This window comes from Melozone crissalis, unplaced genomic scaffold (assembly GCF_028551555.1).
Source record: "Melozone crissalis strain CALT ecotype California unplaced genomic scaffold, PUWL_Pcris_2 ptg000013l_1, whole genome shotgun sequence".
Taxonomy (NCBI): domain Eukaryota; kingdom Metazoa; phylum Chordata; class Aves; order Passeriformes; family Passerellidae; genus Melozone; species Melozone crissalis.
In genome coordinates, this window is record NW_026535791.1 from 3613138 (window position 1) to 3630838 (window position 17701).

At 42.4% G+C, this 17701-nt stretch overlaps 1 protein-coding gene across 1 annotated transcript in view; it reads right to left on the minus strand.

The window, feature by feature from the left end:
- Positions 1–1258: 1258 nt before the first annotated feature.
- LATS2 (large tumor suppressor kinase 2) overlaps positions 1259–17701 on the minus strand; it is a 47593-nt gene continuing 31150 nt past the window's right edge. The window contains exons 3-8 of the mRNA XM_054272288.1: positions 12364–12496; positions 8939–10476; positions 5665–6247; positions 4872–5054; positions 3598–3704; positions 1259–2896 (exon numbers count right to left, since the gene is read on the minus strand). Of these exons, the coding sequence (XP_054128263.1) occupies positions 2402–2896; positions 3598–3704; positions 4872–5054; positions 5665–6247; positions 8939–10476; positions 12364–12496 (3039 nt within the window). The 3' untranslated portion in view covers positions 1259–2401. The remainder of the gene's footprint in view (positions 2897–3597; positions 3705–4871; positions 5055–5664; positions 6248–8938; positions 10477–12363; positions 12497–17701) is intronic.

The window sequence follows — 17701 nt, forward strand, 5'->3', positions numbered from 1 at the left end:
TGACCTGCTCACTCCAAATCAAGTTCTATCTGGAATCCTGCTCCTTATTCTTAAGGGCCGTTGAGGACAGAAGAAATAGCCTGAAGGTACCCTGAGATTCCACATCAAATGCTGCAGGAGAGATAAGATTTGGATCTTACATTTGTAGCTCAACCCCATCAATAACATTACTGAAAGAAATTCACTAAAACTGCTCCCTTAAAGGAGGACTGAGTAACACATAAACACATTGTAGATTTTGATTCAGGTTTTTAATAAATTCTGCCAGTAGAAGCTTTCAAAGGCAATGATATATCAATAAATAACAGTTAAATTGAGTTCCTGAGAAAGAACCTACCACATGAAAGAATGTCAGATAGATGTAAATAACAAAAAAATGGCATTACTATATAAAAAAGCAGTAATACTGAATCTTACATAAACTGTCACAACACAAGCACTGCATACCTCAGAACATTCCTTTCATACAAATGTAAACAAATACACAATCATTTTTGTTTAGTTTAGGCTGATGAATTCATATGTTGTTGCTTAGATATCTAAACAATGGATAGGATAGGATATGCTAAAACATTAAGGAATAACATGTGGAATAATATACGGAAAAAATAATGAAGTTCCAGATTTAAAAATAAAATAAAGCAAAAACACATTAAAGGAGTGTTTTCATCAAATGTTATTAGGTCAATCACTTTAAATAGGACCGTTACACTAATCTGAATTATGGATTTTTGTGTGTGTTTACTTATTTAGTTATATATAATATATATGCAAATATGTATGGCTTAATTATCTTTAGTATTCTGATATCATCTTGAATAATTCTTACTTATACATACAAGAAAAATGCATATTTTAACATAGTTAAAAACTGATATTTCAAAGTATGCCTATAATTTGACAGAAATGAAGGCCTATTGTGCTCCATCACAGCAACATTTTAACTCTAGACAACGGGACAGAATGACCTACCAAATATGCCAACATTTTCCAATGTCAGTGCCTAAAACACTAGATGTTAAATGGATACACATGTGGGGTCTGATGTCTGGAAAGCCACATACCTCCAGGTTCCATAGGTGTCTGTGGAGCTGCAGGCACCCAGCCTCAGCCTCGCTGCACATGGGACCTCGGCGCGTTATGGGAGCCCTGCGCCGGGAGGTCCTCCAGTCTGGATGCTGCGCTGCCTCTGCCAGCTGGGGCCACGGCCTCTGTGCTGCTCCCTGCCTGAGCCACGGCCTCTGTGCTGCTCCCTGCTTGAGCCATGGCCACTGTGCTGCTCCCTGCTTGAGCCAGCCCCATCCAGGCTCTCCCCACAAATCTGCTCCGTTGTAATGTTCTGGCTGCTGATCCACGTTGGGAAATGCGTGTGCCCGTGACATGTGCTTGCTAAAACCATCTATTACATCAGACCACAACATCACTACTCAGGTATAACCTTTGCAATCTGTTTTACAAAATTAATATTGGATACAATCATAAGAGGAAGCCATCCACACAATACATTATCAACACACGGTTTAAAATGGTCTAATTTTAGACCCTTAGAAAAATGAATCCACAGGACCTGCCTGTGAATGGCAAGAAAAGGCCATTTCAAATAGAAAACCACTGCTCATGCAACATTCTTCACACACTAGACAATGAAATCACACCCAAGTTGCCACTTGCTCACACTTTCTATTACACTCCAATAAGCAGAAGGAAATAAAGCAGCTTTAAGGTTATGTCACAATTTTGAAATGTGGAAAATACATATAATAAACAAAAATCACGGTGTGAATACAATGGCATCAGTAAATTTAGAAAATTAGAGAGCAGTTTTCTTTTTTTCATTTTTCTTCTTCTTTTTTTTTCTTTCTTACATTATTGCACAGACCTTTCATCACATGTTCTTCAGCTTTATGCATCTTCCTAAATGTGAAGTAAGTGCTATGGATAAAATAAAAATGTAGAAAAGAAGAACAGCAGCATGATTTGTCAAAGTTAATCCCTATAATTTAGTAGGAAAAAAACCCTGCTATAAACAAAATATAAGTGCTCTTTACTCATTTAAAAAACAATGCTGACAGTTGCAGAAGTCTGTAAGTGTTAATCTGAGTAAGGGGGATGCTGACCTCAAATAAAATAGGCCAGAAATGACAGACTGCTGGCCTTGCAGATTTTGGTGAAGACCAGGATTTCAAGTGTAATTATCAACAAAGTTATTTACAGTAGAACTGACCTGAACTTTCAAGAGTGCCATCTTTAGGACCTGGCCCTGCAAGCTTCTTTTACTCCCCAGGATGTCTCCAGCCTCAGCTGAAGGTACACAAGTGCTGCAGGATCAGCTCCTAAAGGATCAGTTAAAGGCCCTATTGGATTTGAGATTAGTCTTATCTAGAGTACTCTATACAATAATTTACACATATACAGGCTGACAAGCTCCAGTCTGATCTACCACACCTTGGTCTTCTACATCAGACTTCTCAGACTGGCAAACTTCCATTCCAGAAGGTTTGGGATACCTGAACGGATACCCGTTGTCATCAAAGAATCTTCGGAAAGTAAACTCATAAAAAGCATGTTCTGTGTGTTTGTTGTTGGAAGAGGCTAGCGGATCCCAGGTCCTGGTGCTGTCACCACTAGCATCACTCCAAGGACTTTCTTCTTCAACTGGATCAAAATTTGAAGTGTCCATTGGATGGCTGATCTTTGGAACATAGGGAGCTGGCTGCCTACGGATATCGGTAGAGAAGTCCATAGAGTGAAAGAAAGAATGGGCTTTAATATCATCTGCTCCATTTCTTCCAAGCCTGTCCTCAGCAGCACAGCAGAGCTTTGTGATCAGATCAGTTGCCTCAGGACTCAGCTTGATCTGTGAGGGAATGTGCAGCGTGCTTTCCCAATTTATCACCTGCAGGTAACAAAGGTATTAAGGAACTTCTGATCTGGAAACAGAACTCTTCCAATGGCCAACATGAACTGTACAGGAGTGCACACCTAACGAGTCATCTCACAGTCTGCACAGTTCACAGCTTCAAGATTGCATTTCCTGTTAGTAATTACTCTAATGAACCAGAAAAACATTGTTGGCTAGCAGACAAAAAGAACAATACCATTTGTTAAAAAGGCAAATTCCTTCCTGAATATTCCAATAGTCAGATTTGAGAACATAATCAGTTTACACAAAGGAATTACTTCTCTTTGTCTCCAAAATATAAACTAGGAAAAGTGGTCACAAGACAGATCCTCTCTAAATAAGACCTATCATTGCTCAATTGTGAAACACTTGTATTGCCAACTGCAATTGTCACTGGCATATCAGGTACTAATAGGCACCCTAAGGAATTAAACGGATGAACTTATGCTTGAGAAATCACAATTCTGCTAAGAAGACTCATAAAACTAATATCTATCTCTGCAGCTGGACAAGTCAGTTCTAGTTGATATTCAGTGTCTTCATTTACTGGCAAAAGATGTGTGCTTGCACAGAACTATTTAAAATCAGGCTTTTTTAACCATTACTCCTTTCCCTAGCAAAAGAAAGGGGAGTAGGTCTGGAAAGGGAAGGGTTAAAATTTTGCTACCATAAACTGGAACTTTGCTTCAACTTACCTTCAGCTGGGTTTCTGTGGGTGTAGGAGCCAGGAAAGGAGGCTGTCCCACTAACATCTCAAAAAGGATGACACCAACACTCCACCAGTCACAGAGCTGAGTGTATCCTGAAAGGCAAGTCAAAAGGTTGATCTCCACTAGCTAAGGGGAATGTGTATAGACCTGCTTGCAATTAAGTATTAAAACATACAGCACAAACTTCTGCCTTTTCTCAGACAAAAGGTTTGTGACTTCTGCTTGCTGACCTACATTACTGCTGTTTACTTCTAGTAAAGATCTAATCCTACTGTCCATGAACCCTTCTGAATAAATTCTCAACAAAAGTGAGTCTTGACACTGTCATTAAAAAGAAAGAAGGAGGGTTTTTTTGTGCCCAATCCCACAGCAGCACAAACTGAACCTCAAATAACAAAAATGTTCAGCAACTGATGTCCACCTTAGGTTCAGTGGAGATGACTCCACAACTTTGAAAAGCTGCTGAAAGACACAGACTGGCTCTACAGACAGAAGAAAGCCACAGACAACTCTCTGAGCAAGCTACAAGCAAAGGAACAACTTTAATCACTTAAGTGCTGTGACAAGACCAATAAGCTGTATGCTTAAGATCTGGAAAAAAAAAAAATTACACTGACTTCAATGAAATTTGTGTAATCAAATGATGTAGGTTCCAATGCAAAACGTCTGTTAGAGAAGATCAGGCTTAGGATCTAGTTTGCAGACAACTCTGAACACCTAATCTCTTTGTTACAGTGACCATGTCAGTCCTGCAGGGATAGTCACCAAGTACTGTCCAAATTCCTCAAGCTAACATTTTGAATGTAGGGTGTCCAGAGTAAATTGTGGAAAACTTCCTGTTGGGTTCCACAGGCTCTGGCTGGGAATATGGAGGACATATTTCCACAAGTTTACGTAATCCACGCTGAAGTGGCCCATCTGAATCAGTGATCCAGAATGTCAGCTGGTTACTCACTGGTCTGTGTAAACTTGATAGGGGTCAGAGTTGTACTCCATGAGTACAGATAATTTGCTTTATACTTGAAAAATATCACTGTTAAAATTATCCAACACGTTTATAAGAAGCCTCACTCAAAGGCCTCAGAGTGTGGACACACAAAGTATGGCCACCCCTAGTGTGGTGATGCTATACACTGGAGCATCAGGAGTTCTCCTTAATCTAACTGTTTGTGGCCTTCAGAATGGTAATCTTCCAAAGCAGCAAGCTTATTCAAGGAAAAAAAATTAGCAAAACAGGACAAAAATACAGGTTTACCTACCTTTACGAAGCAGGACTTCAGGAGCAATGTAATTAGGGGTTCCAACTAATGAGTGGGCCAGACATCTCTGGTGCTGCTTCTTAGCTCTTTGTTCCAACGTCTTCAGCCTATCTCCACATCGACAGTTGGACACATCATCCCAAAGATCACTGGGCTCCATGCTGTCTTGTCTGATGTGGCTCCCTTTCATATGGGAGAGAAAGTTCACATTTGTGATCATAAAACTTGACACACAAAGAGAGTTTTTACTCAGATCCAGAGCCATTTTCTACTCTCATTGAAGAATGGCATTTGAACTTTAAACATTAAAGCCCTCCCATTCTGAATTGGTTTTCCATACAAAATGTCCAAAATATCTCTGTCTCAACACAAGGAAGTATAGTTCCATATGGAGGACACAGAACTATGGAGTATACTTAAGTTAGCTACACCAATTGTTTATATCCTCTTTGCCAACAGACACCAGAACTCAACAGCACATACAGGAGACATATGGACTACTCCAAATCTGTGATTAAATTATTTCCCCAGCAAAAGAGACCCTCCCAACAAGTATAAACTGAAAAATTACTGCTTCTGCAGTGGGCAGCCACATTACTGACAGGGTTTTGAACAGTATTGGAAACAAAAGAACTGGAAACAAGCTAATTGAGTGAGTCAGAGAGAGACAGACACATTATATTGCCATTGACTGTTTGTCTAGTTTCCTGATCTGGTGTTCCTGCCAACAAGTAGGTGCTTGTTTCAAAACAAATAACACAATAGCGTCCTAGAAAAAGGGTAAAAATATTACCTTTCTGATAGTATTTTGAATTGTGAGTCCACCTGAATCCAGTACACAGTCCAAAGTCAGTCAGTTTGATATGCCCATCGAGGTCTATCAGAATGTTGTCAGGCTTGATGTCTCGATGAATAAATCCCATTTTGTGCACACTCTCTATGGCCAAAGTGAGCTCTGCAATATAAAATCTAGCCAGACGCTCTGGGAAGACCTCCATCCGAATCAGCAGGCTCATCATATCCCCACCAGGGATGTAGTCCATCACAAAGTACAAATTGTCTTTATCTTGGAAGGAGTAATAGAGTTTAACCACCCACTCATTGTCTGCCTCAGCAAGTATGTCCCTCTCTGCTTTGACATGAGCCACCTGATTCCGGTTCAGCACGTCCTTCTTCCGCAGAGTCTTCATGGCATACAGGGCATGGGTGTCCACTTTGCAGGCCAGGCACACCTCTCCAAATGCACCAATACCCAGAGTCTTGATTTTCACAAACATAGATTTGTCCATTTTGGCCCTTTTGAGTCTGTTGTAGTTGGACTCCTTCTGGTAGAGAATTTTCCTCATTTGTTCCTGTTCTGCTTCACAGAGGCCTGCCTTTACAAAGGAAAACAAACCACAAGAGCTATACTGTTATATTCATAGCAAGAGAAAAACAAATGAGCATTCCCAAAACACATTTCTCAGAAAAAATAACCCAGAACCAGAAAAGATATATCTGTGAGGGATATACTCTCTTGTCTGTCAAGGTATTTCTGAAAACTCACTGTGCCCAAAGTTGTTGCCTGAATTTCCAATATCTGAGATTGGTATGCCTGTCTCTTTTGGCTGAACAAGAAGGCATAGGGCAAAATTGTCAGAGAGGGGAATACAACATAACAAACCTGACCTTGGGATATGGTTTACACCTTTCAAATGTGCACTTTGCCACTGCACTCCACCATATGTATGTGCACTTAAGCCCAGCTTAATTTAAACCTTAAATTAAAACTTAAACCTATGTGCAGCAGTTCACTTTGTTCATGGTTTCCCCACGGCAACTCACATTAGCAGTTCCTACCTTGGGTGCTGTTTGTTTGGTTTTGTGTTGTAATTAAAAAGCTGCTTTTGACCTACACATTCCCAAGTGCCTTGGAACCTCCTTCAGAAATTTTGTTTCTTCCTGTGCCATAAACATCCTCCACTCTCAAGGTTTTAGATCTCCTGAGCATCTGTTCTATAAACTTCTCTTTTTCCCCTCCCAAAATAGGTACCTAAAATCCTCAGCTCTGGTCTCCCCTCAGCCACTGCAGCCCAGACCCTGGTGCTATTTCCCTCCTAAATGTATCATTTTCCCTCTGCACCCAAGCTGTAGAACAGCTGGCCTGTCCACCTCCCGTCTCCAGAGAGCCTCCCAGTAACTGCAAATAACATTTCACATCGCTGTAGGGAGAAACCTCCTGGAAAAGAAAGAAGCAGGTGGATCCAAGCAGATTTCCCCCACCTTTCAAGACAGAGCCTGCAGAGCACCAACTCTGCCAACTTCAGTGTCTAGCCCTCTGCTGAGAACCACTGGTGGCCTCCACCAGCAGAAACCCCAGGCTCCTTTGACAACTCACTCTTGCAGCATGCTCTTTTCTTTCTGCACACCCCAGACCCAAAATCCTGAATTAATTGGCATCAACTGAACTGCTTCTGAGAGAAAGATCAGTGCCTGGTGAGAAGGGGCCATTGGGAGGGTGAAGGAGCTGAAGCTCACTGATTAGCAGGCTAGAAACCCAAGCATACACCCACAGGGCTGCTGCTTAGGCTGATTTAATTTCACATCCGTAGTCTAGGTATTTAAAGATGAATGTGGGCAGCCAGACTATGCAATGAGATCCTCACAGTATAAATTAAATCTCTATGGATAAAGGATGGGGTAAGTCTACAGAAACTAGCAGAACAGGTAGGATGAAGTTTCAGACTGAAGGAAAAAGCCAAATCAAAACAAGAAATACTGTTTTTGAAATGAAAGATAACTACATCAATCCATAATAGAGGAAACATTTACTTTTTAGGGTAAAATAATGAGTGTGCTCTGTTCTTGCTAATTCTAGAATAATGCAATATTAAGATAGCAAAAATCTCCTGCATGTGTATTTTCAGTCAGTGATAAGGTTTCTAGGGAAAGGAGTTGTTTTTGTTTACACCTGAATTACCTCTGAGTGAAGGAAAGCTGAAGAGTTAGAAGAGAAGAACTAGTACAATTAGATCCTGTTATACCTCTCTAGAAATCATTCCCTATCTCAGTCTCAGGAAAATACTCAAGCAACACAATATAACCTGTACTTGCAGTGAGGACAAGCTATTAACTGTCAGTAAAATGCCAATGTTTCAAGAGATTTTCCAAGAATATTCTCTTAATTCTAACCTCAGTAAACAAACTCCTGAGTTTTCTGGTGCAATGTGAGCATCGAATCAATTGTCTCTGGAAACTGACTGTGCTAGGGAAGATTGGGTAGTTAATTATTACCCATTATGTGTTAATGACAGCTTTTCTTAGAGCTTATCCTTTAATGCAAAAGTAGACTAATCATATTCCAGTCATGCCTAGGAAGAAAAAACCCCTCTTCCTCTTTCAGAAGTAAAAATTAAAAACACAACTGCCAGACCAATCATCAGAGCTTGGCAGCTTTGTTTTAAGCAGCACTATCAGAGAGTCAGCTTAGATTTGAGAGCTGCAGTTAGGCATGAAAGAAGTTCTATCACCCAAAATGCATCTCCCTGAGACCTGCCTCTAGAATGAGTTCTGGCAATGGTCCCAAAATCAGTTCAAGTCAGTCCAATATGGTTACCTGCATGACATTATCACTTATATGTGTTCAACAGACAACTTCCAGTCAAGTAGTACACAGTCATCTGAAAATATGGCACAGCGACTGCCAAGCTGAACCATGGCTTTGGTGAATGGGCAGCAATCATGGAACAGCGAGGAGGAACTTGAGCAAAGAGTTTTGCAAGAGCTGCCAAAGCACTGCCAGAATTATCTCAGCCTCAAGCCAGCATTTGAAGTTCTTACCTATAATATGGGGTTTTTTTGCCTCATTTTACTTTTCTGGTATGAACAAATATCATTTCACATCTCAAGTTTTTCAAACAGCGTCCCAGACCTGCATCCACACTTTTAAGGGGATACAGTCTGGTATAGGGAGGTGTCTGATACCTACTACTTCAGCGGATTCTGCCTTTACAATTTTTTTTACAAATTAAAAATAGCAAGAATCAATTTGACCCTACTAGATTTTACAATAACAAAACAAGAATTACTTTTGCCATTTCTTGCTCCAATTGTAACCTTCTGTTAATTTTCTGCTGGTAGGTCTTTATGACATTCTCTACATGTTGCTCCATGTAGAACTTGAAGGCAAAAGGTGAGTAGCTCTTTATCCGGGATTCTCGCTTTTCCTCATCTTTGCCATTTTTTCGCACAGGCACCGGAGACGTCTGAATCTGCTTTTTATCTTTGCTTGGTTTTTCAGCTTTAGTGCTCTTGCTGCTTTTGTCATTTCTCTCACTGCTCTCTTCAGCCTTGTTGCCTGTTGAAGTGGGGACCACACGCAGAGTCTGCTCCACGCCCGTGCACAGGCAGTTGATATCAAACTGCTCAGAGGTGCCAGGAAGGAACAAATGCTTGGGATAGGGCGGAGGTGGACAGCGCAGCTCCTGGTTACCGTAATCCACGTCGAGCTGGTAGGCATTAGCTGCTCCAGGCGGCGGCACGTGCTGCTCCATGATCTCCAGGCCATCCACAGCCGGTGCCTGTGCCGGCAGCCACGCAGGGTGGGACGGTCCCACCGCAGTCTGAGGCTCTGGTCTCATCACGCGCATGCTCTTCACTGGCTGCAGGATATGAGCTGACGTGACTGCCGTGATTGTGTTTGGAGACGTGATGGAAGGATCGGGTTTTCCTGGAGGAACCTGTCTCATAGACACTGTCACTTGCGGCTGTTGCTGGTGGTTGTTGAAGGAGTTTGTTCTGCTTGGCACTGCGGCATCAGGTCTGAAGGATACATGTTGCCGTGGAGATGTTTCTATTCCTGGGTTTTGTACAGAATCTCTGCGTGATGGTGTTGCTGCCTGCCACTGCTGAACTTGAGGATTATTCATGTCATAGAGGTCCATGTTTAGGCTATTTCTAGATGGAGTCAATAGATTTTGTGGTGGACTGTCTGAAAAATCATTAGCAAAGGCTGGACCTCTGGATATCACATGCATTTGATGAGAAGAAGGACTTGTCTGCTTGTGGTGAGAATGTGAGATATACAGGCTTGCTGGTGCCTGCTGAAATGCATGACCAGTGTTGTTCTGAACAACTGCCCCTTTATTTGGGAGATTGGCATATCCCCCCTCCTGCTGCATCTTGTTTTGGAAGGATGGACTCCGCTGAACACCATATCCCATAGGTTCCCCCTGCACCATCATGTGCTGCCTGGTGTAATGCTGGCTGTTGCAGCCATGGGATGCCTGCAGCTGCAGGGCCTGACTGCTGTGATTAGCCACTGGATAATTAATCACAGAAGACTCCATATTTGCAGGGTATGCTTTCTGCTGATGGCTTGTTGGTGTGCTGTGAGTGCCTACTCCAGAGGGTCGCTGTACAGGAGCAGTCATAGCTGAAGACTGAGAAGTAGAGATTAAATAGTCCATGTATGGCCTGGGAACCTCAGCAAGCATATTTGCACCTTCTGCTCCAAAGCCTGACCCTTCATAGGCTGCATTACTGATCTGATGGTAGGACGGAAAAGATTCATTTGATCCTTCAAAGCTTGGCCTGCGGGTTACATTATTTGGCACAATACCCTTTCCTTTATAAAAAGAATACAGAAGAACGTTAGGAAACAATTCAGGTGAACCAATTACTTTGTATTACTCATAAATCTATACATACATACACACACACATATATACACTGCTCAGGGAGTATGTGTTTAAAAACACCTTTCAAAACCCAAATTAAACACTCTGAACATTTAAAGTTATAGGTGCCAAGTATACCTACTGATAACGGTGCCAGATCACAATAATGCTCATGCCAGGAATCATCAAGGAGTCCTATCAAATCATGAAAATAGAAACACAAATTCCCTAACTATGAACTCATCAGACTACTCTACAGCCTGTTTCTTAAAGCTGGACCAGTATTAGCAGTCATTGCTCTCAGACAGGAGGAAGCTACAGAGCAGAGTGTTAAATACAACAACAGGAGACAAAAAGCTCCTGGAAGGACTTTCTATACAACTTAAAGTCAATATTGCTATAAACTACTAGGCCATCACAGAGTCCATCTTCTGCACAGTGAGCCACCTGCTCACACTGGTTTTCTGTTTACATCTCTCTCTTCCATCATTCTCAAAAATCCCTCTTTCCTTCTCCTTCATTTAAACAAAGGCATCATACAGTTTGTCCTGTATTCCTTCCAATGTGTTGGACACTGAGTACCCCTTCACATTACTCATCTTCCATCTGTTGGGAAGGAAAATCTTTCAGGGTGTCAACATATTAATCTTAGCTTGAAGAATGTGCAGAGACAAGACAGCAGCATTCCTACAATGGAAGTGTTAACAGCACTTTTCATCAGTTCTTTGATCTGAGGACAAATTGCAGGTGTATAAAGCACTGGCTGTGCTAAAAAGACAAGGGAAGACTCTGTGCTGCTGTTATGTTTTTGTTCCCCTTCTGCTTCTTTAGCTCTCACAAATTACAGGACTTGGCCCATTTATGCCTAGACCATTTCCTTTTAAAATCCTGACTTAAGAATAGCCATACTGACATACTAACAGGCTTGAACAGTGCATTACAATTATATACAGCCAGCAGTACAGCACACCCCAGCTGAGCACAGCTGCTGACTCCTCACCTTGACACACAAGCCCTGCTGCCACAGGGGCACAGGGACGCATAGGGACGTGCAGAGTAGTAAGAGAGGTTTCTGCACTCTCTCTGCACAGTGTGTGTGCACCACACTAAATGATACCCTCATAAAGAATGAAATGTTTTGAAATGGAATCAGGCTGAACAAATAACCAGAGATCTTTGAAGTGAAATCTATAATTGGCAGCTCTTTCTCCTGTGATAACACAAGGCCAGCGTTACTGAGGCTGTTCTTACAACAGCACCCCTGACAGCTCACCTGCTGGGACACAGTGAGGTGCACTGAATGAGGCTGTAGCAATCCTAAGCATCTTAAGAAGTGGCTACCCTGGCTTGGAAGTGGGAGGCAGCTAGTAAAACCCATTTGTCATCTCTGTCAGCAGGATTCATCCTGAGCCTTAGGGGCAAGTTGACTTTGCTTTCCCTTATCAGAGGCCACAAAGCAATGTAGCAGCAATAACTGTCCTTCTTTGGGACGCATATCTCAGCTGCGCAAATAATCTTGATGTCAAGAGAGATATAATGTCCACCTCCTAGATTTGCACAGCAGTAAGTCTGTTCTGGTCCAATAGGGGAATATTTGGACTTGAACAACAGATTTCTGTTTGAGAAGGTGGACTATGAAAGTGTACACAGAAAACTCTTTGGAAGCAGGTGAGCTGTACTGAGGTTCCAGCCCAGCTGGCCTTGCAAGCTGGCACTGTGTCCTGACTGCTGTGGAACACTGCTGTCCAACACTTCTCCCCAGCAGTGATCCTACTTTAAAAACTAGCTTATTGCAAGAAAGAAGAACACAATTAAAAAAAAAAAATCATGCTTACCTGGTGAGGTTTGCTTAATTACACGTACTATCTGTTCATTTCTGGGATCCAAGTAGCTCATCTTACTGATGTACTCCAGGGCTGCCTCAATACTTCTGCTCCCTGTCTGCTTCAGTGCCCGGACAGCCATCTCCTGCAAAGCACACAAGAATTGAATCACGTTGTGACAAAACCCAAGCACTGCAAGCTGAAGAGCAGTAAGTGTTCTTACATTAATAGGAGCATTTTAAACATCAGATCACAGCTGCCTGAAGCCAAATGGACTCGTATTTTCAAACCATTTACATGCCTTACACAACTCAAAAATCATAAGAAGAAAGTAACAAAACATACAACCTACCCAGATTCTAGCAATTAAAGAAGCACCAAATTAAAATGTGTATTTCAAGAGCCCTTAAAACAATCTTTGAATAAGGTATGGAAAAGCCAGCATAATTTCACACTGGACGAAATGTAATGTAATGTAATGTAATGTAATGTAATGTAATGAAAATTTAGCTGTTAGTATTTGAGAGCATGTCTCTTAGTCACACCTGAACACAGTAAAAACTTTATCCTTTCACAAATACCACAAAGAAGCTAATTAGGCAGGGGTTGATTTCTGCTCACTAGAGTCCACAGGGAAGAAAAATTGCTGTTTTCAGTACAGCTGGGACATCATCCACTATTTGTTTGGGAAATGACTGGGCATCCCAAACTGAAAGCTACACTGTCAGTCTTTTTAGCTGTATTTTATTAACAACTATGGTTAGCAGTAGTTGCTGCTGCTAAAACTACTGTAGTTGTTAGCAGCAACAACTACTGCTACTTGTTGATAGCAGTACTTGTTGCTACAGCTCCTAGCAGTTTGTTTGTACTTGTACTTGTAGCTCGGTTATATTAAACACCTTTCAATGACTCAAGCACCATGTGGTTGCAAAGCAAAATTCACAAATCCTCATGAGGCTCCATGGTGTTTTCTGAAATGAAGGAGAAATTGAAATCCAGAGCTTTAATGTCGAATTTCACTCACAGAACTTCACCCATCAAAAAGCTGGATACCTACTCAAAAGTAGTTGCTGAGCATCTTTCTATAATCACCTCCAAAGGGCAAATCATAAAATAGGTATAAGAGGAGATAAACCCTAGTGACTTAGTTACATGATTAGAGAACTAACTTGAACTAAACTTCCAGCTCCTAGATGGCTGATCCCGAAAGAAATGAATGCTACCACCAAGGATTTGCCTGCAAATGTCAGTATCCTATTCTCTTGCCACTTTATTACTATTTTTAGGGGAATTCTGTCATGACAACCTGCCCAGCGAGTGCTGAATCAGAGGGAGGTCGTGCCTCCCTGGCTCGGCTGCCCGGTTGCAGATGTGGAGCCGGGTTGGCACTGGAGCACGGCTCTCCCAAGGGTCACTTCTGGGCTCTGGCTGGCAGTCGGGAACTCCAGCTGGAGCAAAGGGCAGCTTTGCTACTCTGTACACTCAAATACCCACTAATTGTTTACTCAGCAAGGGAGGCCCATCTCAGATGACACCAATTCACACTTAGCACAGAGCCACATGCTGGCACTCGGCATCTTGTTTTGTTTTACTCAGACCCCTCCTACTGCCCCCAAAATGGCAGCAGTTCCTTCATTAGTCAGAGGTTCTGCTTGCGGAATAGCTATAGCAAGCTGAATGTTTTTCATACAATTTATGACTCATAATTCATAGAAAGGCAATAGTTGGTTTCACATTTCCTATAGCTGAAATACTTCACTGGCATCAACATATTACTAAGGACAATTTTAAATCATGAGAAAAATATTATGTATGAAGGAAAGAATTTCCCATAATGTTTTCTCCTCTTTCTTTTTTTCTTCTTGTGGATACATTTCTAAAGTATTAGCAAATGCACATCTTAGTGCTCACCATTCTCATCATCCAGGGACACTGGGCTTTACAGCCCTGTTCCACATGGCTGCTAACATCCTCTGTCCCATTTACAGCAGCTGGATCTAGCCTTAGGTCACAAGTCTAAGTTTCCTAAATTAAATGTTCTCTATAAGCACATTTGGGCTGGTTTGGATGTTGGGTAACAATTGTATTAATGATTAATAAAACAGCCCACATGGTCCATTTCTCCCTCTCTGATCTGTGCTGGCTGTATATAATTCAAAGGGGCTAAAATAGGAGAAATGTTATAATCTCTGAAAGCATACTGTAACTTTCTCCTCTTTTGCCATTATCTGTGTCTGAAAAGCAAAAGTAAAAACAACACTGGTCTTCCTGAAACTGCATGTTCTACCTTCAGCACAGTTTTAGGGGACTCACATTTAAACTTCAGCAGGAATAATGTGATGGAACAGGCACAACACATTCCACTGAGCACAGCTGGATAACCTAAGAAGGCAGCAAGAGCTTGGGACCAGCAGGTGTGTCAGTGGCAATCTCACCCTTGCAAGGCCCCAGTGCAACAGCAGCCCTGTGCTCCAGCTCCCCACTTTCACTAGGTCAGCTCCCACCCTCCAAAGGGTTTCCTCCTGACACACCCTGTTTGCTCAGCATTTACATTACTGCTCAAGAAAATATAAGTAGGGAAAACATGAAGTAAGGAAAGGTAACAAAAGGAAAAATGTTTTCCTCAGAGGCAAATCACAGATAATCACATTTCTCCACCCAGGAGATAAATCCTTCTAGGGTGATACTCAAGGAGAGTGGAGGACAACAAGCAGCTGGCATTTGTCCTCTTCTGCATCATTCTTCCTATTGCCACTGTCCATGCCCACAGCTCTCTTCTCTCTGGCAATCACCTGAAAAGAGCTCCATTACCCCAGCACCTTTTCCTTAGAGACAGAAGACATGCTGATGTGTGGCTGAGGATCACAGAGAGTGTGCTCTGCCTGAGGTGGCTGCTGGCTCCTGAGGCACGGGGCCCTTCTCCTTTCTATGTGCAACACAGGGATGAGCTCTGAGAGCAAGGGAGCATGGCTGGCATGAGGCAGCAAAGGGCTGGCCTCCAGGAGCCTGCTGAAGGGGAACTTGGCTCCCTGCTGGCAGCTGGGGCTGGGGTCTGGGCTGCATTTGCCAGAAATCAATATAAGGACTGTTTTGAAGTTGAGGAAGAAGGGCAGAAGATGGATTAAACAATTATACTCGTTGGAAAGCAGAGGCTTAAGTGAGATGGAGAGTGTTTGTGAGAAGCAGCAGAATGGCTCTAAAAGGGGGGAAATCAATGCCAAAATCTTGCAAATCAATACATAGACAGTGGAAGGGCTGAGGAAATGAGGACAGACACTGGGCGAGGATAAAAGCGCCCAGTTAGAGTGACACAGATGGAGCTGTCTTGATTTTATACCACTGGAAGGTAAGTACACTTCAGAAAGAGAAGGGAAAAAAAGGAACCAGGAACGAGCCAGGGGGAAAAAAGCACTTGGAGCTTCAGCCAACTCCAAAACACTCAAGTAGGCACAGGATCAAATCCAGCTTCCACTGAGGTCAACAAAGATTTCCATTAACTGCAAGGTACACTGCATCGGGCCCTCTGCTTCAGATTGTTTCCCTTTCACGAGGCCAAGTGCTGTTAGCCCAGCATGGGTTGAGAAACTTGGCTGCTGGCTGGGCTCTGCTGCCCCACAGCAGCTGCCAGGCCCACGGAGAAACACCAGCCCCTGGCAGTGTGCACAGAAACCACGAGAGAACAGAGTGCTCCCAGCCCCAGCCCATTCTCTATTCCCTTTGGAGGATTCAAACTTCTCTCCATGCAGGGCTTTTATGCACCTTTTTGCTTCCAGACATCACTAACTATGGATGAAAAAATCAACCAGAAAAAGTAAAGGTGAAGAGCTACAGGGGGAAAAATGCGCATTTACAGTTAACTCTACCAAAGCTGTAATTAATTGAACAGCTGCAATATTAAAATGAGGTTTCAGTGGTCAGCTATGGTTCTGGACAGATCTAGTGGAAAACCAAAGTCAGGCCATGAACCACAAAAGAGACTGAGGAAATTGCAGTATCCCAAATTTGTGGACTCAAATAAAAAAAGAGGAGGGTGGAGTTTCCCAGCTTATTCCTACAGTGGGCTACCTAAACCTGACTGCTGCATGGTCCACATGCTCTCTGTTATTTCCCCAGTCTTACACTGGTAGATGGCAGCCTTCCAACAGATTTCAAGATTTTGCTAGAAGGGAGGCCACCTTTGAGCTCAGATGCTCAATAGGAGAAATCCTTGTTTGATGGTAAACAGATATTTGGATTTGTGCACATAAAGACTTCATCTCACTCTGTGCTCTGCAGGCAGTGTGAAAGGCTTTCCCCATTTTACCCTCCTGCCTGGCTGCACTCCACCAGCATTGGCAGAGGTTTGCGTTCTTGCTGTACTACAGGGTTGTCCAGCAACATTTTTCATTCAGAAAGCTCCTCGTTGCCAAGATGTATTTATCATCCAAGTGAAGATTGCACAAGAGGTTACAATAAGTGAGACTTTTTCCCAAGAACATTGTGTCTGAAGGAGACAATAGGTCCTCCAAAATTTGGCAAGGGTAATTAATTGCTAGCAACAACAAAAATTAATTACTTGCTTTCCATTCACCAAGAAGGATGGCAGACAGATGCAGGAAACAGATACAGGTTCCCTGCAAAATGAAAAAAAATAAAGCTCATGCCAAAAGAGATGATCCAGCATTGATTACAAGCCTTTCTGCGATAGCCCCCCATTGCAGGATTTTTCATTCATGATTTTAAACATGCAAAACCCAAGCAGTTCAGGAAACAATGTGTACAATGTACTCTATCAGAACTGCTGCAGCCCCACAGAACAGAGAAACATATTTTGCAATATCCTGTCTCTATAATTATTCTCTAGTTGGACACTTCATCCAATTTTGTACTCGACTTTTGTTTTGCCTGTTTTCAGGTTGCTAACATCAGGGGCTAAATTTTGCACATAAATTCCCATGCCTACCATAACCTTGATTAAAATATTCTAGCTACATAATTAAGATATTATCCTGAGTGTCATTAGTACTTTTCAGTTTTAGTGCATCAGAAAAGCAGGAGGAAATTAGCAGAGGCAGAAACCTACTGAGTGCTGCAGCACTGCTTAGTCCATTCTGAAACGATGTGATCCATTCAGAAACTAATGGATATCTGCCCCACGATTAGTTAGGGCTGTTTTCTGCCCCAGCTGCTCCTGTTACAAACTCCTCCAAGCTATCCTGCTTAGGCAATGATAAACCTCCCTCCCAGCCTAAATTATGCAGGGTCACTTTACTGCCTCCGATTTTAGTTTTGATTGTCTTTTCACAGCAGTTCTGCTGTTACCTACAAAGTGAGCCCCCTTCGTCCTAAGGGATTTTCACAGCTTGGCCTC